We start from the raw sequence: 24,420 nt of genomic DNA, 5'->3' as shown, positions 1-24,420 counted from the left end.
AAAAGTAGCTGTTGTTAAGCAGCGGATTCAACAGACAAGTCTAAGTTTCAACATTTTTCCTTCTATGCTGCCACATCGTGGACATCTGGGGCACTACACCTGTTTTCCAATCTATTCCAAGTAGAGAATTCTCACGTCTACCAAAATTAATGTCTCTTCTCCCAGCGGGACTTAGCCACATCTCGTTTGTGGTTTGGGTAACGTGTTCTCTGTGCACCTAATGCCAGTGATGTCCTCAAGCAAGGATTCAAGCATCTCCAGGCTTTCATGAAATCACTGACAGCAAGGGGGGGGGGAACGATGCCTGACTTTCAAAAAAGAACTGCTGATCCAGCTCTTTTGGGAAAGTTTTCCTGCTGAAGGGGAAACTTTGTTTCTACCTCTCACTATCGCTTCCTCTGTCTCCGTTGGGACTCATTGTCTGGGCTGGTAGGGCAGATGAGGTCAGTCAGTAATCAAACAAAACACAAACCGATCAGAGTCCAGCTGTAACCAGTTCAACTTAGTTCTCACTCACACTCTGGAAGCAGTGGAAAATTACTATTCATTTGGATCATAGTGATGCCACGGAAATAATGAAATAAAAAAATAAATCATATTTCCCTAATTCAAACTCTTTTCAAAAGAAGGGCAGGCTGGTTCTGGTACAGACCTGTTTTTCATATACTTTAATTTTTTCATGGGTGACAGCTCACGTTCCTATTAGATTTATACTGTTTTTGCAGATAATTGTAGTATAATGTAGTCACGAAGGGCATGAATAAAGTCAGAAGTCAAACCACCGGGCTTCCTTGCTTTGCCATTTACTGGCTGTCTCTCAGTTTTCTCATATGTGATATGGGAATAACAGTAAGAATTATTTTCTGATGGTTCCCAAGTAGTAAGAATTAAATGAGATACTGTATGTAAAGCATCTAGACTAGCACTTGGTACTTAGTAGATGCTCAGAACACGTAAACTATTATAGCTTTAGCCTGGGAGAAGATCCTTTGTAAACCATGGACATGGAACACAGCATTTACCCAACACTCACAGTGAAAGAAATTGTTCTCACCTGTAAAAGATAGAAAAGCTGCTGATACGTTTCCAGTGTTTTTCTCCTCTCCTTACTCAAACTTTTGATCCCCTGGTTGTCAGTGTTATTCAGTATTTCCATTTCTCCACCTTTTTTCTTATTCAGTTTCGTTCTGTGTGAAATTACATCCTGGAAAAATTTTATGAAATTACTACTTTTAACTCTAGTACTCAACTTCCTCCCCTCACAGACACCCTGAGACACACATTGTTGGAAAGACTGATTTTCCACATTTCCCTCATGAAAAAACAGAGGGGAGGACATCAAACAAATTAAGGAAATCCAGCTTGCAGGTGAATATTGTGTTCTCCAAAGCTGCGCACACTTGCCCTTAAGATGTAACAGAGGTCCCAAGACAATTCAATAGGGAGAGGATAGTCTTCTCAGCAAATGATTCTAGGACCACTGGATATCCAGGTTCAACGGAAAGAGGTCAGGCCCCTACCTCAACCCATAAACAAAAATTAACTCAAAAGAGATCAAAGAACCAAATGTAAAAGCTAAAACTGTAAAAGTCTTGAAAGGAAACCTAGGCAAAAATAGTTGTGATCCTGGATTAAGCAACGGCTACTTTTGGGGGTGTGTTTCATAGTCTATTTAATCACATTCCTCTTCATGGACAATTAGTTTCTTTACATTTTATTACTATTTCAAAGAGCGTGTAGTGAACCTTCTTGTATATGCATCTTTGTGCATGTGGGCACTGGTTTCTTAGATAAGACACCAAAAGCTCTCGTGACAAAAGAAAAAAATAGATAAGGAGGATTTCATAAAATTAAAACCTTTGTGCTTCAAAGAACATTATCAATAAAGTGAAAGACAGCCCACAGAATGAGAGAAAACATTTGCAAATCATTTATTGGATAAGAGGTTCGTATCCACAATGTACTTTAAAGAACTTCTACATCTCAAAAATAAAAAGACAAACCACCCAATAAAAAATGAGCAAAGAATTAAAAAAAATTTTGTATCTAAGTGAGTGAGTCTGAATGTCTCACTCACCTCATCCTATTCAGGCTTTATTTCATTTTTTCTTTTTTGGGGGGAGAAGGCTAATTAGGTTTACTTATTTTACTCATTTATTTTTCAACAGAGGTACTGGGGATTGAACCCAGGACCTCATACATGCTAAGCATGCGCTCTACCATTGATCTATATCTTCCCCACCTAGGCAAAGGATTTGAATAGACATTTTTCCACAGAGGATCTACAAATGGCTAATAAACACATGAAGAGACACTCAACACTATTAGTTATTTGGCAGTTCCTCAAAAGTTAAACACCAGTTACTATATGACCCAGCAATTTTGCTCTTAGGTATATACCCAAGAGAACTGAAAACATGTGTCCACACAAAAACATGTGCATGAACGCTCACTGCAGAATTACTCATACTAGCTGAAAAGAGGAAACAACTCAAATGTCCATCAACTGATAAATGGACCAAAAAAAGTGGTATATCCACATAATGGAATGCTATTTCTCAATAAACAGGAATAAAGATGACTGGATAAAGATGTGGTATATTTATACAATGGAATACTATTCAGCCATAAAAATCAACAACATAACGCCATTTGCAGCTACGTGGATGTTCCTGGAGAATGTCATTCTAAGTGAAGTAAGCCAGAAAGAGAAAGAAAAATACCACGAGATGGCTCATATGTGCTAAAACAAAATAAAGCAAAACAAAACATAAATACAAAACATAAACAGACTCATAGACATAGAATACAAACTCGTGGTTGCCAAGGGAGTGGGGGGTGGGAAGGGACAGACTGGAATTTCAAAATGTAGAATAGATAAACAAGATTATACTGTATAGCACAGGGAAATGTATACAAGACCTTGTGGTAGCTCACAGCGGAAAAAAAAATGTGGCAATGAATATGTGTATGTTCACGTATAACTGAAAAATTGTGCTCTACACTGGAATTTGACATAACATTGTAAAATGACTATAACTCAATAAAAAATGTTACAAAAAAATGAACAAAGTCTAAAATAGCCTGCATGGAAAGCAGTGTCTTCCAGGCATAGCCAAGTATTGCTTTAAAAAAGACATGAACCTTGGAGAAGAATTTGAGAATATGTGGAGAGTGTACTGATGATAGACGGTAACTGACAGAAAGTGGAAGAGTAGATTCAAATTATGGTATGCTCAGTGAAGTATGTGGTTAAACTTCTGTACAATCACCACGTATTAGTTATGTCCTTGGGCAATGTACTTAACCTACCTGTGTCTTAAAATCCTCATTGCAAAATTAGGATAAAGAGAGCTGCTTTGTAAAAAAAAAAGAATAAAGTACTAATTCATGCTACAGCTTGGGTGAACCTCAGAAACACTATGCTAAGTATAAGAAGCTGGTCACAGCAGACCACATACTGTGTGATTTTATCGAGACGAAATATCCAGAAGAGGCAAATCTACAAAGACAGAAAGGAGATTAAAGTTTGCTGTGACTGGGAGTTGGAGTGGATGGGCAGTGACTATTAATTAATATGGGTGTTTTTTCTTTAGTTTTTAAAATTGAAGTGTTATTCACATACTATAAAATTCATCCTTTTAAAGAATACAATTCAGTGCTGTCCAGTATAGTCACGAGGTTGTGCAACCATCACCACGATCTCATTCCGGAACACTGTCTTTGGGGTTTCTTTTTTGGGATGAATGCTCTGGAGTCAGAGAGAAGTGATGGTTGCACAATTTTGGGAATATATTCAACACCACTAAGTTGTAACCTTTAAGAGATGAATCATATCTTTTCAACTGATAAAAGCAATCGCAAAAAAAATCTGCAGTGTAGAAATTAATTAGAGATGGATTATTTAACAAAATTAAGTTTTGCTTCCTGCCCCTCCCCCATCATGCCCCTTTAACCATTTATAGGGAATCTTGGAAAATGGGTGGCTGAAAACATTGTCAAGGGGTTACCTCAGGCTACTGTGTCCCCTTCAGGGGCTTAAAGGGTCATGAACAAGAGTAGGTCCTTTACGAGGACATGTCTACCAAACATTTTTATGGAGACCCACAGTAAAAAATATAGTTGAGGTCTTTATTTGATACACACTCCCCCACACACTTACTGCTGGGACACACTCGTATTTTCAGTTGGCTTTCATTCTATTCCTTTTGTTGTTGTTGTTGTTGTTTTGGTGGGGGGAGGAGGTAATTCGGTTTATTAACTTATTAATTTTAATGGAGGTACTAGGGATTGAACCCAGGACTTCACCCATGTTAAGCACACACTCTACCACCGAGCTGTACCCTCCCCACCCCCTATTCTATTCCATTTTTAAAGACTGCCGACGTGACACACTAAACTGGCTTCATGACCCGCTAATGGTACATGACTGACATGAAAGCCACGGCTTTAGAATGCCTCCTCTGCTCCTTAACACTGGGACACTGCCCCACAGAGCAGGTGGCAAGAAAGTGGTTTTTCCTACAGCTTCTTCCATCTGCTTCCCTGAGCTCTTAGCCCGTCCTGTTTGCAGCCAGTATCAGGATGCTCTACCACTGCTCCTGACTGGGGGCCTGCCAGGCACTGCAGGCAACACACGCTTTGCTGTCCATGTACTGTTGGCCATCGGGCATCCCCGCCCCCTGTCCACCAAATGCCAGCGGGGTTCTCCTAGTCATTTTCACAACAAAAAAGGTGCCTGTCCCCATTTCTAACTATCCCCAGGGCTGAGAACTGCTGTATAGGACAAGCTCGAAATCTGCCTGCCTCCAGCAGCCCCTTCTCCTATAGCTGGGGTCAGCCCATGCGTAGGGGAAAAACCCCTGGAGCCCCGAGGTTAGACAGTTCCACGTGGTTGCTTATATCCATTGCCTTCTGGGTCTATGACTTCATTCTCTCTCATTCTCAGCTTAGAGAGGCAACCTTGACTTCATTGACTTCTGTTCCCCTGTTTATTGAGATGAAGAGGGGAATCTGATTTGCCTTTCTATAGAAATTTTTAAAAGGTGACATTTCCCCCCTTATTTCACAAGTATGTAAAGTACATTCAAGATGAAGAAAGGAAGTGTAGTTATCTCCAGATGGAGTTGAAGGAGAAGCCTAGGCAGCCAGTGGCCTGACAGCCTTAGCTACAAGAAGTCCGAAGCTATCACTAGACTACCCAGCTTACAGTTCCACTGAACCCAGGTGTCTCCTCTTCAAATAACTGGTGACATGGAGATCATTCAGTTCCCTCAAATGCATGGAATACATTGATTATCTTGATATTAAATATATAGAGGAAAAAACTTGGTATTTTCAACCTCCCCATCAGTGCTCCTCTGCCTAACTATTTTCAGTGGAAGTTGCTCTGGAAACTGGAGACTTTTCCTTCGTTTTGCTGTAGACTTCATCTTTAGGATAATGCTTTGTGACATACACAGAAGACGAGAACATGGGGTGCCAAGAAAGCTCTGGCGCAGAACAAAATTCCTTTGCATTATTAATAGATTTGGTGAAGACGGGACAGGAAGGGTCATGGAGGAAAGGAAATAGCAGAGTCAAATGCTGAGCCCTGGAGGGGAAGGCGGGAGGGGAAAGCGAGCAGCTGTGCAGAGGGAACAGTCTGTCTACTGGAGATCTGAGGGCAGAGCCACGCACTTGAACGTGCTAAGTCTGTCTTCCCTCTTTCCCGTGAAAGGACACCTGGCTCACAGAAGCTCTGGTGTGAACGGAGGTTTGCTTTGGGAGTCTTGAAAGGGACAAAGGCCAACCCACACAGGGGTTCCAAAGAGAGGCACATGCTTTTTATTAATAGAAATTTAGTGTCCTCTATTTTTATCTATAAATTTTGAACATTTGAGGAATACCGGTTTGAAGGAGCAACAGTATTTAACTTGTTCATAATATTCCCGCATCTCGATGTTGCCCTAATTGCCACCATCTTTCCCCACCCAGGGTAACAGGGTATCTGCATGCAGGTAGTATGCTACAGTATACACACTTTTGGAGAAGGTGTGGACTGGTACAAATGGCTTGGGCTTTGGGGTCATAAAAGTATGGGTATCTGCAAAGCATGATAAGCTTTTGACCTTGCTCTCCAAGACTCAGCTTCCTTAAAACCTATAAAGTGGGCTAAAGAATAGCATTCACTGAGTTGCTGTGAAGATTAAAAACAATCCATGAAAAACACTAGCACATTTTCCAGCAAGAAAACAAGGCTCAGAGAGGTTAAGGAGCATGCCCAAGGAACATGCTAATATAAGCAGTGAAGTGGTGAAATTAAGAAAATTACATGAATTTCAGTTCTGGGTTTCGGGCAGCGCCAGCCTGCAAATCTGCACTTACATGACACGTCACACTCATCAGTGGGAATTTTAGCAATTCAAGATTAACTTCAATTTCTACTTAGGTTTTCCCTCAAGCTAGTTTGCGTCTATACCTTTCTTCCTCCCTAGTCCTCCAAGAAACTTCGACTTCAACTACTGTCTCTGTTTCTAAACCTTTCCTTTTGCCTAAAACCAGCATTAGCCACCTCACTCGCCCCCTAACTGTCTGAGGTCTCTAGAAGGAATGCCAGCTTTAAAGAACTGTAAGACACACAGTTACTAGAGAGACCTAGATTTGCGAAGAACTAAGATACTTCTTTTTAAAATCTTTTTATTCATTTAACTTTTTAAAGGGGGGAGGTAATTAGGCTTGTTTGTTTGTTTGTTTATTTAAATGGAGGTACTGGGGATTGAATCCAGGACCTCAAGAGTGCTAAGCAGGCACTCTCCCCCTGAGCTATACCCTCCCCTCAATAATCTTTTTTTCCCACTTAACACATGCTGGTTGTTTAAAACATAAGTTTCCAGAAGATTAATTCTATCATGCAAAGAAAAATCACTTAATTTTTTTTCCTTTTAGCTTAAGAGTATCTATTTTTTATAATAAAGGAACTCAAACTGTTTTACTTACTATTTTCTTCTCCATTATACTGCAAACCTTTCCCCGTTCTTAAATATTCTTCAGAAAAGTTATTTTTAGTGGCTGTGTAACATAGACATTAGGCTGTTCTACTGTCCTCTGTTGTTTTTTGGGTTTGGGTTGTTTCCCATTATTTCACTACTATAAATAAAGCTTCATCTGCACTGTTCTTATCATCAAACCAAAAATGCTGCTATCAATGATAAGACCAAAGAGTACACATTTGATAATCATTAGTTTAACTTCTAATCAGTGTTTGATAAATACTTGGTGCTTGAAAATATGAGTTAAAAAATAAACTTTGTTTCACAAAGCTCTCAGTAATGCTTTAAAAACATCTTTAACATTCATAAAGATCTGAAAATCTGCCACAAACTATATATTTCTACTATTTACTCTTTTGCAACTAAGCCTTTATTTTAAAAGGCAAGGCATTTCCTGTTTACAACTTTATGGAAGGAGGGCAAAACAGCTGTTTAAGGCTATAAAAGGCATTCTCTGAAGGACCTTCTGGAATACGTTATACTTTAAATGTTTTCATGTGTGTCAAAGAATACAAATGCTTATTCTTTTTCGGTTAATGGAGGTACTGGGGATTGAACCCAGGACCTCATGCATGCTAACCATACAGTCTACCACTGAGCTATATTCCCAACCCCCTACAAACACATTTATTTAAAAAAAGACTGAAGTACTATTGTTTTTTTGGATTAAAAAAAAATGAAAGTAAGGTTAAATGCAGAACATTCAAATTGTAGTTTTATTTCTTAATGTTTAGAAAAGATGATCATTTCCTCGGCAAGGAAATAATGACTCCTTATTTTCTCTGCATTGTTTGCTGGTATCTGTGTGAGGACTGGAGACAAGGGTCTCTTAGCTGGTAGCCTCCCATGCCTGCCCATCTCCTAGTTTTCCAGAACCTCACTGGAAGTTGGCTTTCTACCTCTGACCCAGGGAGGTCTTCTCCAAATATCCAGAAGGTCAGCTTCCCCCACCCTGACCTATCAGTTCTCTGAAAGTTGACGTGGCATAGGAACAGAGACGTAGAGAGAGGTTTTACCCTAGAAATCTCCCCTTCTTGGGTAAAAATGACTTTTCACGTGGTTTTAGGGACCTCTGACATCGGCAGGTTTCTCATAATATAAAACTACTGCATTATTTATTTAGGGGCTGTTATTTGGGAAACGCCACCCTGTAGGGGTCATTCTGGAAATGTGTGTGGGGAGGTTAACATCTTATTGATTGGAGGGAGTGGGGGATGAGAGATGCTCTACTGTCCTGCTGTTTGTAGGATGGTCCTGTGTACATAATTGTCTACATCTTGCATGGCTGGATTTCTTAATGTCCTGCTGGTCATTTATGCAGGTCAAAATTCTGTATGTAATTGCTTGAGCCTAGAATCTAACCATTTTACACATAAGCACAATATATATCCCTTACAATTTTAGTATAAACTTAATTTCCTAGGACAGCAGTTCCATGTCAAGTGGCAGGGGTGGGGGGAAGACCACACTTGGCTTATTCTGAATGTCACAAAGAGCTGGTCTTCACTTTGGAAAATGAACTTGTGGGCAGTTCCACCATCCACCTGACTGGGCTCACCTGAAACTCCGTCAGCGGGTATTCTGTGAAGAGGCCCAAATCTCGGGTGACTTCATCACACCCTCTTACCGTTGTGGGCCCATGTATTTTTATATTGAAATAGGCATTTTTTACTACAAATTAATTTCTTTTTATTTCTCTTTTCTATTTATAGAAGGGCTTTAGTCTTGTTATGAAGATACAGATGTAAGTAGGTTTTATTTCATGTAAATTTCCCTTCTGGATGGTACCAAACGTTATAAAAGGGGGGCATAGAATTTTGCAGCTCTTAGAACCATTCAGTGGTAATAAAAATGGTAAACAGACTTTGGACCACTCCTTCTGGACTCCAGGTGAGCTGAGCTGAACCCAGGTATTGTGGGCAAATAGATGAGCATCTTCTCTGTTCTAAGAGCCAAGAGTCCCACGAACCCCACTGACCTCCAACGTGATCCTGTTCTTCACCAGGAGCCCAATCTTAATGTCCATCAGGTTCAGGTCTTTCTCAAGCTGCTGATTGCCCCTGATCTTGGTCACCACCTCTTCCCTTAATCGTGCTACCTCCAGCTCCTCCTGGAAATCCAAGTCACTTTGGTCCAACAGGTGTACAAATTTGCGGATTACTGTTAATGGTGGGTTTTCGGAGCCAACTGCAAGGAAAGGAAAGGCATGCTTTAACTGGATATGTTTGAAATGATCATCAATAGGAAAGAAACCAGGTCTTTCAATAAAGCATCGCCAGAAAAATATAGCAATGGAAGTACCTGGTCTCCGGGGTGAATCATTGTGACTCATGTAAAATCTGGACAAGGAAACTGATCATATAAATAAATGCACGCCTCTGATAACGTCTGGCCTCACTATTTCCCCAGTATCTAACACTCGTTTATCAGCTCTCTCTTTCACTGCTCCCAGGACGCACGCACCGAGGAGATAGTTCTATCTGTCTGTGACTTATGGATGAGGAACCTGGGAAAGAATGCTAATGTGAGTTGTCTTGGCTCTGAGAGCTTGTGGCCGAGCCAGATAAGAGATTTCTGTTCTTGTTGCAGGAAGCAGAAAGTGTTTTTTCTCAGCTCAAAAACCTTGGGGAAGGAGCAGGAACTAGGTGAAAGGTGAATTAGAAAAGGTCAGTGAGGGGAGAACTATGAGGCCCAAGAGGAGCCAACGGAATGACCACTGGAACACATGTTCTACTTGGCAGAAATAAAGCACGTTTAGAAATTGAAACTAGGTCACTGTCCTTTCATCATGGACAAGGAAGGCACTCAAGAGCCAAGAGACCAGGCTCAGTGGCTGAGAAGTGTATCCGTATCAATTCTACAAGGGCTTTCCCTAGTGCTTTCAACTCTAATGATGCTTTAATCCCCTGGCACTCTGACTTGGGGGGAAAATTTTTTTTAAGGTGTTTAGTGAGATCTACTCTGGGTAAACTCTAAAAATAAACTATCTGAACCTTCAGTGATGAATGATTAGATACAGTGATACAAAGATGACTTGAGAGAGCCCAGTCCAGTGGTGGTAACCTCAATAACCATCCTCTCCTTTACCTCGAAGGCCCTACTCAAGCTTCCTTTTACTTCCAGTTTGGCTCTGCGGTGTTCTGACTCTCCAGGAATAAAGAGTTCAGCTGACAACACAGACAATGAACAGCATGAAGCCAGCAGGAACAACCAAATCTAGAGTCATCGGTAGTACTGATGTGCCACTTCTGATGGTCTTTCTTGGCAGTGGTCAAGGAAAAGCCTTAGGAAGCTTCAGAGATTCAGTTCTGCCTCCAGGCTGCAGAATCTATGAGATAATAATACCTCATTTCCACTAGATTCCAAGTTATCTTGGGTCACACATGGACCATTTGTTTCCTGATCCATGGAGCATGTGTGAATTTATTTTCCTTCTACTTCAGCAAGGATATTGCTGGTGACATAACCACTTCAGAAACAGCCTAAGCCACACACCGTTCCTGTAGCTCATTCATGCAGCACAGCTGAGACCATCTCATCTGTGTCTAAAGTTCTCTCCCCTGCTCCTAAGGACTGTGTATCCTTTTATGTGCTAGTAGGCCTGGTAGAAACAAATTAATATTTTAGCTTTACTAATCATTCTGACTCCAATTTAGTCGTTCCTCTATCAACAGTCAGCTTTTTGACATCTTTGTGATACCTTCGCACCACTTTGTGGTCCTTTCATTTCAGGGAATTGCACGACTTTACAGTCAGCCCTTAAAAGCAGCCACGTTACAGCTCCAGCAACTTCCAAACCTGAATATGTTCAATGCCCTTCCAGAAGGAATGGGTGAAAATGGATGACGACAGACTAAGAAAAGTGATCTATTTTTCAGCTTAAATAAATGCCTTAGTTTTATGACTCCATGTCTTAGTTTTATGCTTAGTTTTCTCAGTTCAGCTTAAAGATGCTGAACTGAGAATGAGGTGAGAATTTACAGCTCGGTCACCACAAAGCCACCCTATTTGCTAAAGCCCAGAGCAGCTCTGATCAAACTTATTCACTAACATAGTTTCCATCTGCCTTTTACGTTTTAACAGGGAATCACCTAGATTTCTTAATTGGAATTTCTTTTATCTTTGTAACTAAATACATTTCTAAAAAAAGTAAGCGAGTGACAAGCATCACCACAGGTAACCACAAAAACACGCCTCCTGGAAGGAAATGAAAAGCAGCCTGTGTTCATCTGGAAGATTTACCCTTAAATTACCTATTTTAGTAATGTTAGGGCTCAGAAAACAAACCCTCTATTCAGCCTCCTTGCAAAATATTGAAGACATCTGCACCTGACAGATGAAGCCCATCAATTCCAAAGTGGAGCCACGTGGCCTTGAAAGACCAGTGACCTTTCCTCAGTTTGTGTGCTGAATTCTGGAATCTAGTGGAACGAGGTGTGTCCAGTGGATTCCACAGGCTCAAGGCAGAACCTGGCCTCTGAGGCTTCCTGAGACTTTTCTTTACCAAGTAGCAGGGAAGAGGTTTCCTGGGCCATACACTTCACCCTATAACTCAGACAGGGTTTAGAAAATAAAGGGTGTGGGCAGAACTACTTACGAGGCACTGTGCTAGGAATAGTACTAAACAGTTCTTAATTTCTTCCAAGGAATAAAAATATGAAACAAGGCAGTCAGAGAGAACATAATGCCACTTTCATCACGAAAATACACAATGTGTGTGTGGTTTTTTTTTGCCCTCTCAAAACTCATCTTGAATGATCTAAATACGTTAAGAATTTGAGCAGTACTAATAAACCTATCAGCAAGCTCTGCTACACTTAATCTAGGACACACCCTTTATCACACATTCATGTGATAATTAGAATATTAAAAATCAAGCATATAAAGAATGATCTTCACTACGCAAAAAAAAAAAATAACAAACATATGCAGAGTTGGGACTGAAAAAGAGCACAAAATGTGAATGCTATTTCTGGGTGATTTTTCTTTTATTTTGCTGTTTTCAAACTTTCTACAAGTGGCATATACTAGTATTATAAGAAAGAAAAATTTAAAAACCATAGGTACTGTGAGAAGTCCAGAGTGAAATTACAGGAAGATGTCTGTAAGTTATCTTTACGAGATGAAATGATGTGCTTTTCCCCTTCTTACTCGTATTTCCAAATTTCTTATATGACTGTTTTATTCTTAAAACAAGAGGAAAAAATCATCGGCCACTAATACATTAAACAGTATTCAAATACATGTTTATTTTCTAGCTAACTCTTAGGGGTTAGATTCCTGAGTTTAGCTCAAATTTAATATAAAAATATCAGCATTTATGCTGACTCCATTTTTTTCTAATTGAGGTAGTCAATTTACAATGTTGTGTTAGTTTCAGGTGTATGACAAAGTGGTTTGGTTATATATATGTATGTGATATACATACTCTTTTTCAGATTCCTTTCCATTATAGGTTTATTACAAGATAGTTTCCTTTGCTATATAGTAGGACCTTGTTGGTCCATTTTATATATAGTAGTGTGTCTCTGTTAATCCCAAACTCCTAATTTATCCCCCTCCCAAGTCCATTCTTTTTGAAGAAGTCCTATCTACTCCACTTAGACAGAAAGGCCCATCTCCTGTCATCCCGTTGTGTACTGGTTCAGAACCTGAGGCCTGAGATGGTCAAAACCTATTGGAAATCATGGGCATCTTCTATCCTTGGAGCAGCCACTGAAGTGACTCAGATGGAGAGAACGTGTCCTTGCCGGGTTTATAAGGGCTACTTTGTTTCAGAATGCTCCCACTTACCCAGTGTTTTGTAGTCATCTCTAGCTTTGTTTGCTCTCAACAGAGACTGTATTTTCACAATTTCATTGCTCTGCAAAAGAATAAGACCAGTCATGACCTTCCAGAGTTCCATCTACTCCACTACTTTAAAATTTAGACCTATTGAAGAACAGACACTATTTAGAACTGACAGTATTTAGAAATGGCGTTTTCAATGTTTATTTTTGCATTCCCTTTGAAGAAAGGGTCAGATAAGTTAGCTAAAAGTATAACCAGGATTGCAAAGGGACTGTTTAAATAAAGACGTCTAAAAAGGGAACAGAATTTTACCACCAAACATAGATGGTCCAATCTATGTCCACATATCTGTTCTTTAAAGATCTTGAAAAAATTCCTCTTTTGGGCTTCTATTTAAATTACTCAGTTAGCAACAATAAAAACTTTATGAGCCAGTTTTGGAACAGCCTTCATTAGAATCTTTTCTCTTTGGCATCACTAGGCTCACACCACTTTTCCCTCATGCCTTTCCTATCCAGTCTTGGATGGTACAATCTCACTCTGAATATAAGTTATGAATAAAAAAATGCGAGAAGCCTCCAAAAATTACCGTATTGAGTTTTACAACCTGTACTTTCCTCCTAGTGTTCGATTCTACCATTTAAAAATCATTTGATGCTAACATTCAACAAAGTATTCATTTAGTTCATTCTCAGTCAGGAGAAAAATCCACACATGTGTCTCTTACATGATCTCTGAAATACTGCAGTCGTGAGAGGTAATTCTTTCGTGCTGTTACCATCCGGAACCAGGACTGAATCTAAAAACCAGTCACACAGAGAAATCAGAGCAATTATCAAACAACTTTTAATATCACTTTATGCAGTCTTTCTAAAAAAAATAGCATTATTTTATTTGATTGAAAAAAGTAAAAATTAGCAGCCTACTGAATAGTAAACATCTAACGCCCAATATTCATCTCCTACTTCTTTCCTTGCTTTTTCTCCTAGGGGTTCAGAACTTTTTACATGCAATGGTGGGGAAGGTAATATGGCTCTTTGTACCATTTTGCTTTAATCTTAATAAGTAGAAGCCAAGCAGGTAAAGCATTTTGCTAAGAGTTGCAATGGGTCAGGGATCAAACTAAACTAAGACCAGGGTTGCTCTCAACATCCCTTAAATGCACCCAATATTCTTCAGGTCTTTCCAGGAAAATATTTCAAGAGGTCTCATGAGGGACCAACTGTGACCCACAGTTTTCTGAGAGAAGAGGCATGTGTTTCATGGTGAGCACAGGACATCTTTTCATTCAGGAGCTAATAATGCACAATGGGGTCTAGACCATGTCATCTCGGTCTTCACAGTTTCAAGTCTTAATGAATCTCATCTATTCCCATCTCTCTTCAGCCCTCCTCTTCTTTCATCTGGATTTCCAAGTTGTTACAAGTTCACAGCTGTACAGTCCTTTGGATTTCGGCTCTGGGAGCGTGGGCACCACAGTGCCTGTTCTTTCTCTAAGCTCGGAGCAGCCCGCCTCAGGGGAAGCTGGGTCAGACGGCCCACCACCCACATACAGCCCCTAACTGTCTCCACCTCCTCTTGTCACTGGTTTGCATTTGCCTTACAACTAAGGTTTGCACTGTTGAATTTGAGCATTCTAAATATTATTAGCGAATATGACAGGAGGAACATAAAATAAAGCTGGGTTTCCCCTAGATTTTAACTAATCAACTGGGACTTTTTAGAGAAAGGTCATTTATTATAAAGGACCAGAGATAATACATATGTTTTAATGGACTTGTTGAAAGATGATCAGTTAAGTGCGTAGTGGAGGTAAAACTCAAACCCAGGACTTGCTTCTGACTTCAAGGCTCATACAGAGTCTGTCTTCCAGAGCAAAATGAAAATGAAGGGAAAAGTTTATGTCAAGCACTTGCTCAGGTAAGAAAGGGTGTTTACCTTCACGACAGAAGGAGCATTATCAATGAACATTTGTCGCCTGCGCATGTATGACGCCCGTTGTTTATGTCCTTTCCAAAAAGCCTGTGGAAAATAGAGTTACGGAATTACTTACGTGCAGCTGTTTGTTTTAGAAAGTGCAAGAACAGAGAGACACTGAGCTGGCACACTGTCGGGGACCCTCCCCTTCCAAATCTCATCACCTCTTGGGGGTGGACATTAAACTGGGCAGAACGCACTAGCTCACGGGTGAGGCTTCTCCCAAGTTGGGGAAAGGAATTACCAGGTGGAAGCCCAGTTTCTGGTTCAGAAGCTTAATTTTACCAAGGCCCTGGGTGATAAAGAAGTAATAATAAAATGGAATTGCCCTGAAACATACCAAGAGATGAGCTGGGTAATGATGGAACTGGGTAACAATATGCTTCAAAATAATGACTTATAAGTAAGTATCTTTACTCCACCAAGGGGCCCACTGTGAGCCCACCTAAAAATGAAGATGCTCTACTGACTTGTGACCCTCACAGGAGTGCTGTGATTGAGCTTTTATTATTTCATCTATTTTCACATAAAGTTTAATGATGCTTCATCCAACAGAGCTTTACTAGATTATCACCATTAAAGAGAGTACTGATAGGAAACATTTGGAAAACGTGGACACAAACTGATATCTTTAGAATGATCAAATCCATAGTTATGTTTATTCCAATTCACTTTTGAGAACTTTTTATTGAAACATAGCTTTGTAACTCACTCTAATCCCCTGACTTTGTCTTTCAAGTTAGAAAAGAAATGCAAGTTCTATGTTAAAAAGGACAAACATGAAATTTAGTTATTTTTATAAATTAAAAAATTATAAATTTCTTTTTATGTCTGCATCTATCAATCTGCCTCAATCCTTCTTCTTAAAAAAATCTGTGGAATTTTATTACCATTTGAAAAATTATACACTTTTTAGTAATGATTCAAAATAGTCAGGTTGGAATAAAAGTGATCAACTGAGCACTTGCTCCAGAGTTCCCCTCTCAATTTAAATCCCTAGAAATGACAAAAATGCTTTAAAAAAAAACCCTTAGTTTTGAGATAATTACAAACTCCCAGTAAGCTGCAAAAAAATAACACACTGAGTTCCATGTACCCTTCACCCAGCTTTCCCCAGTGAAAACATCTTAACGAATATGCTTCTAAAGCAATCCATCATAGTGCTGGAAAATCAGAAGGCGTATGGGCCCAAAACTATGAGGGATCCTGGAAGAGAGAAGGCAGGTTGAAAACCAGCTTAGATGGGGAGTGGGGTTTGGGAAAATTACAAACGAGTACAGCCTGTTTTTTGAGGGCATTTAGTAGCATCAAGGTGGAAATTATTTAGCCTTTCATCCAGTGTTTCTAATTTTCAACATATTTAGCCTAAGGAGATACAAGCACCTGTGTAGAAAAACAATATATAAGGATTTTTCTTGCAGCATTGTTTGTAATAACAAAAATGTGTAGAGAACAGAATATTTACAAATAGAGCAACAGTGATAAACTGAGATTGCACTCATACTGATGGCAATTTAACTAGTGCCGTATTTGTCCTGTTGGGTCTCGATGGCGATTCACGTGTTTCTGTGGCTGACACTGTTTTAAAGCACAGAGGTGCACATGTGCAAATAGTATTATACACCCCATTTCTCAATCCAAACTGAAAGGCAAACCAGGAATTAGGACTAACCCAGGTTCTCATTCCACTTTTTTGGAATTATCTCAATTCCAGAAACGCTATTAATCTCTATTAGCTGAGAGTCACAAAGACTCCAGACAAGTAGTCTGTCACAGTAACACACGATGCAATGCTGAAGCAGTTTTGCACTGGTAGAAAGAACCCTCCCGTCTATTCTGTACTGTTTTCAATGTACTAAGGATTTAGGGCTCACCAACAGCCAATGGTACTTTCGTGAAGATTACACTTTATGTTCCATCTCTTTATCGATTATGTAGATTTTTCTGGAATCTACACATATTTTATTGTTACCTTTCCAAACTAAGGCAACTTGGCTGGGTTTAGGTTTTTGGTCTACAGAAGCAGAATATTACATGCTTATTTTATTTGTCAAAATTTAACATTCTTGTTAGAAACTAAGTTTTAGTTCCATCAGGACTGGCTTTTCTTATTCTGAGCTAACAACTGAACTCCTGTGCAAGGCCCAGAGATTGCAGGCTCTTCTAATTAGAGGCTCTTTATTAATACCAATTATAGGTATAAAGTTGGGAGGAAGGAGCAATTGATAAAATGCAAAAGGAGACAAACTTCTAAACCATAAAGCCATTTAGAAGTAACATTTTATAGATAATTACAGACAGAAGGCATTTACAAAAACATCAGTCTCTTGACTGGTATGAGAACCTGACAGAAAATTCATAATAGCCATCTTTTTGTTTTGTTTTTTGTTACCATAAATTACCGTTTTCTGTGTAATGCACCTACAACAAAGGAGAACTGGGGGAACATATCTCAAAATTACGAACGTTATTTATGACAAACCCACAGCCAACATAACACTCAGCAGTGAAAAGCTGAAAGCTTTCCCACTAAAATCTGGAACAAGACAAGGATGCTAATTCTCATCACTCCTATACGATATGGTATTGGAAGTCCTAGCCGCAGCAGTCAGACAAGAAAAAAGAAATAAAAGGGATCTAGGAAATGCGGCTTGCTAAACTGGTTGCTTTGCTTGAAAATTGGGCACCCAGGCTAGTAATATTCAAATTACTATCTTTTGAAGCACAAATTCTTCTGTGATCTCTGTTAGCCAAGAAAGCCCTAAGCATTTATCTCTTTTCCCTCTCTGCTTAAAGGTACAATCTCACGACCTGCAAGAGCAGTCAGCTACGCTGTGATGAAGAACTGTCACATAAAGTCACCCCTTCCTCCCAGCCCCAGACTACGCTGGGGCTCCCAGCAATATGCCCTTGCTTCAGAGAAGCGCGTTTCTTTTTCTTTGCCCAGATGCTTGTGGCACTCTTTAATTCGGAGTTCAATAATTTAGTAATTCCCAGGGCTAAGTTTGGGTGTTTATCACTACTATGTTTTTTCCTACCAAGTGGCATTTCAGCTTTCTTCAGTTCAAGAAGAAGAAAAAATACTGTAGCTAACTATTTTTTCCTATTTTGATTTTTCTGATCTCTTTCTGTGCCATACCAACCACCTCAAGGTTGGCTCCCCGCTACCTGCGCTCTGAGTCACCGTCTCTATCACCTCATCATTTCTAACACGTGTTGGGCACTTACTAATAGCTGCGTATTGGGCAAAGGCTGTTAGGTGAATTACCCCATTTAACCCCAACCACCCTGCAATAAAATAGGCATTATCATTTTCAGATGAGAAAATGTATTTTCAATCATCTATTCTTTTCCTTTGTTATCTGTGTGATTTTTCTCAAGTTCTCCATGTGTTTCAATTACTTTCGGTGTCTGTTCTGCATTCTGCAGTTACAAGTTCACTGACATTCTATGATGTCATTATTTCTCTTCCTCTCTTTAGCTGTCAGTCATCTTTTCATTTTATTGTGCTGTCTTGTTTCATTAAGTTCACGTGTCTTGTTAGATTTCTTAAAAGCACAAAGCAGTTTCAGTATAAAATTTTCTTCTGTCTTCTGGAATAAGAGTTTTTTTTTTTAATTTCTATTTTTTGGAGAGAGGAGGTAAGGGGTACTGGGGATTGAACCCCGGGACTTTGTGCATGCTAAGCATGTACTCTACCACTGAGCTATAGCCTCCCCTCCTGGAATGAGGGTATTATTAAGTGTTTACTTCATTTATATTTTATAACTTATATCCACTTTTTTGATATAAAATTTTCTTTTTTTGCTGAGATTTCTTTTCTGGCTTACTTCTTAAATGTAGGCCATTTTATCAGGGCCTTCTTACTGTTCAGAAGCAATCCGGCTATACAGATTCTCTTTGACATCCTTCCGTGTTTACTTGGGAAGCTTTTGAATTGTCCCCTAAGCACCTGAGACAGAGTATTGGTTGCTGATGACTATTTTCTATGGACCATATCCAATTTCTTGGGAGGAGACCGAGGGTGGGAACCTGGTGGAGCTGGGGTGTGGATGCCCTCAGCCTGGGAGCTTTCTCTCTGAATCTGCTAAGACTACTGTGTCTGGGGCTGGTCAGCCAGCTAAGAAGTTTGAGTTGTTCCATGGAGGGGAACAGCTGTGAAATCTTCAGATTTCATGTCATTCTCTTAATTCAGAGTGAGCCAGCCACTTTGGCAAAAACTGAGATTAGCCTGATTCCCTTCGGCTGATGGTCTTTCGGTTTTCTGGGTCAGCCCACATTCACCTTCAGGCTACAGCCTGCCTTTAGACCCCATGCCCTCCTTGTTAGAAACCTGTCAGAAGACTGGGAAAAAGAAGGCATCACAGGGTGACTTCAGAGTGCGATGGCTTCCTCTTCAATCCTGCTTCGTCCACGGAGGTGGGGGAAAAAGGCTCCATGTCACTGTTTCTGTCCTTACCCCAGCTCTCTTGTGACCTCAGCCCTGGGTCCTAATATCAGGCAGATTTTATGCTGGTGGGCCCTTCGGAGGATCCCAACTCTAACACCGCTCTGGGCAGACTGGAGAGCTTGAGGTTGGTCCACGTTGTGTCTCACTGGCTGACACTCTCCAGATTTTGTGCAAAAGTAGAGCCTTTGCATCAGGGTAGAAGACTATTTTTAGGATTTTGTTCACTTCCTGTGTGTTCTGCCTACCATCTATTTAAGGAAGGAATAAACTGGAAAACTTACTGGTTCACCTAGAAAAATCCTTTGACTGTCAGGTTTATAGAAGAAATTCCTTTTATAAAATTAATCATTCCTGCCTTATAACATTTTAAGCTCTGAGCAAATTTAGACACTTGAGCACCTATCATATGCAGGACACAAGAATACAAAAGTTTAAAAAACTCATTTTCTGCCCTGCACAAAATTAGTTAGGTGGGGAAGCAGGTAAGTACACCAATGGTCACAAAAGAGAAGCTCTTCAACTTAAAGACTTTCTATTTAGGAGATTTCATGGTTCCTGGCCAAAGCAGAAACCCATCGAATTCTGCTCATCAAACAGTATCTCTTTGGAAGCACAGAAAAGGACAAACACCTGGCCTTTTGCAAACCAACAAGTGGTTGGTAGAGATGCTGGAAGGAAAACAGAAGAGAGACATCTACAGTTTGGCAAGTTCCCTTCCTGCCAACCGGAACATCTGGACAAGCCATGTAAGCTGCAGAACAACTCACAACAAAAAGGATGGGAATGAGGATGTCTCTTGCGGGCCTGAATGAAGAATGAGAGATTTTATAAGGGAGAAGGTACTCTTGGAGATGCTACATCTATTTCATTAACTCTTCTGTTCTTTAGAAACTCAGACACCCTTCAACATTGATTAAGTGCTAAAAAAACACAATTCGTAAAGCACCTGAGGTCAGAGAGTACATGACACAAGGATCTCAAGCTTTTTAGAGAAACATGATTTCAACTCTGATCTCAGGTGTTCCTCCAGCTCCAGCTATTCACAGTGCCCTGAATACTTTCCAAAAGACCACAGGTAAAAAAAAAATCATTTAGCATCTTGCCCATCTCACAGTCTTTACTAAAGCAGACTTCAGGGGCACTGATTAAGGACAAAATCTGCAGTCAGATTTGTTTCTTAGAATGCTGGTAGCTGAATGTCCTATTATCAAATAATACAATTTCGGGGAACATGACAGTTTTCTGTAAAGAGTGGTAGGTGATTCACATACCTGTATTTTGACCACATGTTCCTCTTGTTCATACAAAAATGATTTCCTAGCTTCAAACTCTTTCCTAAGGAGGGGTCCTGAGCTTGTGGCTTGAAAGCGAAGAAGCATATCTTCGGTTGCAGACCACATCTTCTCACGGATGTAATCTGTTGTGACTTCCTCAATAATGTCCTGGCAAGAGATATTTCTTATGTTACACTTCACACAACGGGCGAAAGGAGCGTATAGAACAGCTTCTGGAAATGTTATCTTTCAGGAAATGACATGGAGAGCTCATTCTGGCCTGCTGTACAAACAGATCTGACCAGAGCAGAGGGATGAATGGGCTTAGCTTCTTTCTAGCGACATGGTTTTGGAATCCTCTGAGCTCTGTGCTGAGATGGTTTGAGAATGCAATTGAATGGTCTCCGGATGTGGAAGCGGAGGGGATGGATAATGCTGGCAGGGACCAGGAGTGAGGAATGCGAAAGGGACAAGGATGGTTACAGTTAAGAATAGGCACCGCCTCCTCCCTGTCCCGCAGTGCCCCTGAAGATCTCAGGCTTCTCTGCCCCCTTTCTTGCCGTGGACAGAGGAGGCAGACCCCTGCACCGAGTTGAGGAAAACTCAAATTTAGGGGAAAATAAAAGACTTGGAGCAGAAGAAAGGGGGTGGGAGAGGAAAGACAAGCGCTATTGTAGGCAGACAGGGAAACCTAGATGAAAGTGGGAAGAAAAAGGAAGAAAGGGGATTGTGAGACGTCTTCATGTAGATAATGAACTGGGTTTATTTTTACGTTCTGTGAGAGATGCAAGCAAAGACTGGACTCACTGCTATGGCTGATGCCTCTTATTTAGTGCGATTGGATTCAAAGGATGGGTAATTTAAACAATCGAAAGTGAAATCATATAAAAGATGCATAAATATCATTAAGAGAAGACATATGTACATTCTCAAAATCAGTAATTTTAGACTGTGTGGAATATATATGTATTTTTTTTTAACAGCATAGACTCTCCACTTTTTATTAATCCTGATCCTCCATTTCACAAAGTTATACCGAGGGCATCTTTAGATGTCACGTGAGCAATTTTTGGCTCTGAATTTTAACTCTTCAATGCTGCTTCTTCATAGTTTCAGAAATCTTTGCAACAACAGGATATGCTTTTTAAATATTGGCCATAATTTTATTTTTCAACAAAGAAGCACTAATAGTTCATTGCCACAATGCCACTTTCCTGTAAGATGTGGGAACTTTGAATCTGTGAAATTAGTTAATAAATATGTTTTTCACTATCTTCTTGTCATTCAGGATGTCTGTGGTATTGTCAGCCACAAGCCACAGTTTTTCCTCCGAGTTTTAGCACTGGTGATTCTGTCTCTTTGATGCTGGTGACTTTGAATGGTTCTATAAGATCTACATTTGTGTGTTCTGTTTTTTTCAAAACAGAACTCAATTATTAGAAGTATCTTTTCTTTAAACACACTACAAAGCCTGGATCCATTTTCACATCTTCTGGGTACAACTTCTGGTCTCAAGTCCAAAGCAATCTAGGCGAACATTCCTTCAAGAGTATTTCTCCCTGGGAAGCATTATTCACTTTTAAAGGATCTACATATCTTTGTTGTAGGCTGAGGTGGGGAGAAAGAAATGACATTTTGAATATTGATAACCAAGGAATCAACACTAAGTGAGCTTTTGTGTCAGGGAAAACCTAAAGATTGATTTCTCAGGATAATCTGCTATTTAAATAAGCTGCAAAAGCTTTCCTCCCCTCTTTCTGTTTGGTGTTGCTACATTATATGGAAAACATTCTAGAAGTTAGTAACCAGGCAGCTGCCTCCAAATGTAGTTCCTCAAGACTTGACTCCATATCCAATCTTTAAGCAAATTAGTTCTTCCCATCAATTCCCTGATTCAAAAACAGAAGAGCAATCACACTTATCTTCATATAGTACACTTTTCCATCAAACACCAACCTCCTACCTCAATTTCTTTCCCCATGAGCCATGATTCTTTCGGCAAGTAGGATTCAGGTGCGACCCAGGAACCCTCTTTTGCATCGATGTTGTAGTAGTAATCATATTTCTCCCGCATGGTGAATTTGAGCCATGAACCTTCAGTAGACACTGAAGAAAAAATTTGTTCAATTCTAGAGAGGAACATTGATCTCTTTGACATTAATGTAGTTTCTTCAATATAAAATAACTGAATGAATATGTTTTTTACCAGGCATTCAGAGAGTCTAAGTTAAAATAATCAGAAATGACTCATTAAAATGGAATGAGTTCTATGTATTCAGTGGCATGTCTCTGCTAAGCCAAAGAAAAAGGAAGAGAGAGTCATGTCTAATGTTAGCTCTGGATCTCAAACTTTTCAGGATAGGAATCACAAATGGTCAACAAGAAGGAAAAGCAGACAAGGAATGGATATCCCAGGTAGATATGAACAGCACCACAAGTAGAAGAGAGCAATGAGGAAGAACCCTCTAGAAATACTAGTCTACTAGAAAATATACTGCATAGTCAAATTAGGATGATCACAAGTAATCATTTTATTTTTAATCACCAGTAGTTGTCATATTCACAAAGGCTTTCAGAAGAATGAACACCCTTTTTAAGGCAGCTCTCTCACTGGGAAGGAAAAAAGGCAAATAAAATGGTATTGGCTGTACACATTTGTGAGTATACTCCAAACGTCTGACTGGCACACCTTAAAAGAGTAAATTTTATACTTTTTCTCAATAAGAAAATCAACTGTATTTCCCTGTTAGCAAACAAAAACAAAAACAAAAACAAAAACAAAAACAAAAAAACAAAAAACAACCAACTCCAAAATGAAATTCAGAAAACAGTATTTACAATGGCATCAAAAACCATAAAACACTTAGGAAGAAATTCAACTAATGAAATGCAAGCTCTATACACTGAAAACTACAAAACATTGTTGACCGAGAATTAAAGAAGACCTAATTATAAGGAAAGACATGCCATGTACATGGATCAGAAGACTTAATACTGCGAGGTGGGGTAGAGCTCAGTGGTAGAGCTAAGATGGCAGTATGCCTCAAATTGAGCTAAAGATTCAACACAATCCTTAACAAAGTCCCAGCTGACTTAAAAAAAAAAAAGAATCTAAGGTATCTCTCTGGTTTCTGAATTGGGTATCTAGGGACAGTTTTACGCCACTGACAAAACAGGGCACACAGGAAGAAAAGGAGACAAATTTAGGGAAGAGAAGATAAACTAAGTTTCAGCCAGGATGGATTTGAAATCATGATGGGTTGTCTCTAGGAAGTCGCTCCCTGCATTAACACAGGTATGCAATTCTTTACTCATAAAGGATGAGATGTGAGGGAGCAAACAGGGCCTTGAGGGTGACCAGATGCCAAGTAAGAGAGAATGGCCAGTAGCCTTGTTTGCGTACATTAACAGGAAATCTGCTGACTTGAGGGGTGGAATTCCCAAGTTAGAAATACATCAGACTAATTGAAAAATAAATACATAGGGTACTTTTGGACAAATTTCCAATTGAACCAAAAAAAGATTTTTTTCTTTCATTCCACTTCTAAGGCTCTATACCGTCAAAGCAGTTTCTTAAAGATGAAAAGTACTATGTAAATGACCTATGACACAAACACACATCAGCCTAGCAGTCAGGAGACACCTTGATCCCTGACACTAGGGCATAGCAAGTGCTCAATAAAAATCTGTTAAAGAAATGATGGATTGTCTCTGCCAAAAATTCATCCTTTTGGGTTTGTTATTTTCTCCCTCTGTCCAAAATCTCATAAATGTAAGTTTCTAAGTCTGAAAAAAAGGGGGGGGGATGCAGGAGTTTAAACTCATAATCTAAAAGATACTCTATAGAGCTAACATTTCATGATCTGCCATTGGATTGAGTACTTGCCAAGATTATTGA

General features: G+C 39.7%; 1 protein-coding gene across 2 annotated transcripts in view; it reads right to left on the bottom strand.

Annotated features, from left to right (window-relative positions):
* IQGAP2 (IQ motif containing GTPase activating protein 2) overlaps nt 1–24,420 on the bottom strand; it is a 264,053-nt gene that overhangs the window by 34,644 nt on the left and 204,989 nt on the right. For both annotated transcript variants that reach the window (XM_010949276.3, XM_074360016.1), the window contains exons 16-22: nt 22,486–22,628; nt 20,520–20,690; nt 14,760–14,843; nt 13,549–13,620; nt 12,825–12,894; nt 9,010–9,218; nt 1,055–1,204 (exon numbers count right to left, since the gene is read on the bottom strand). In XM_010949276.3, the coding sequence (XP_010947578.3) occupies nt 1,055–1,204; nt 9,010–9,218; nt 12,825–12,894; nt 13,549–13,620; nt 14,760–14,843; nt 20,520–20,690; nt 22,486–22,628 (899 nt within the window). The remainder of the gene's footprint in view (nt 1–1,054; nt 1,205–9,009; nt 9,219–12,824; nt 12,895–13,548; nt 13,621–14,759; nt 14,844–20,519; nt 20,691–22,485; nt 22,629–24,420) is intronic.

This window comes from Camelus bactrianus, chromosome 3, assembly GCF_048773025.1.
Source record: "Camelus bactrianus isolate YW-2024 breed Bactrian camel chromosome 3, ASM4877302v1, whole genome shotgun sequence".
In the NCBI taxonomy this organism is placed as follows: Eukaryota; Metazoa; Chordata; class Mammalia; order Artiodactyla; family Camelidae; genus Camelus; species Camelus bactrianus.
The sequence above is the reverse complement of the archived record's forward strand: the minus strand, read 5'-3'. Positions and strand labels throughout refer to the sequence as shown.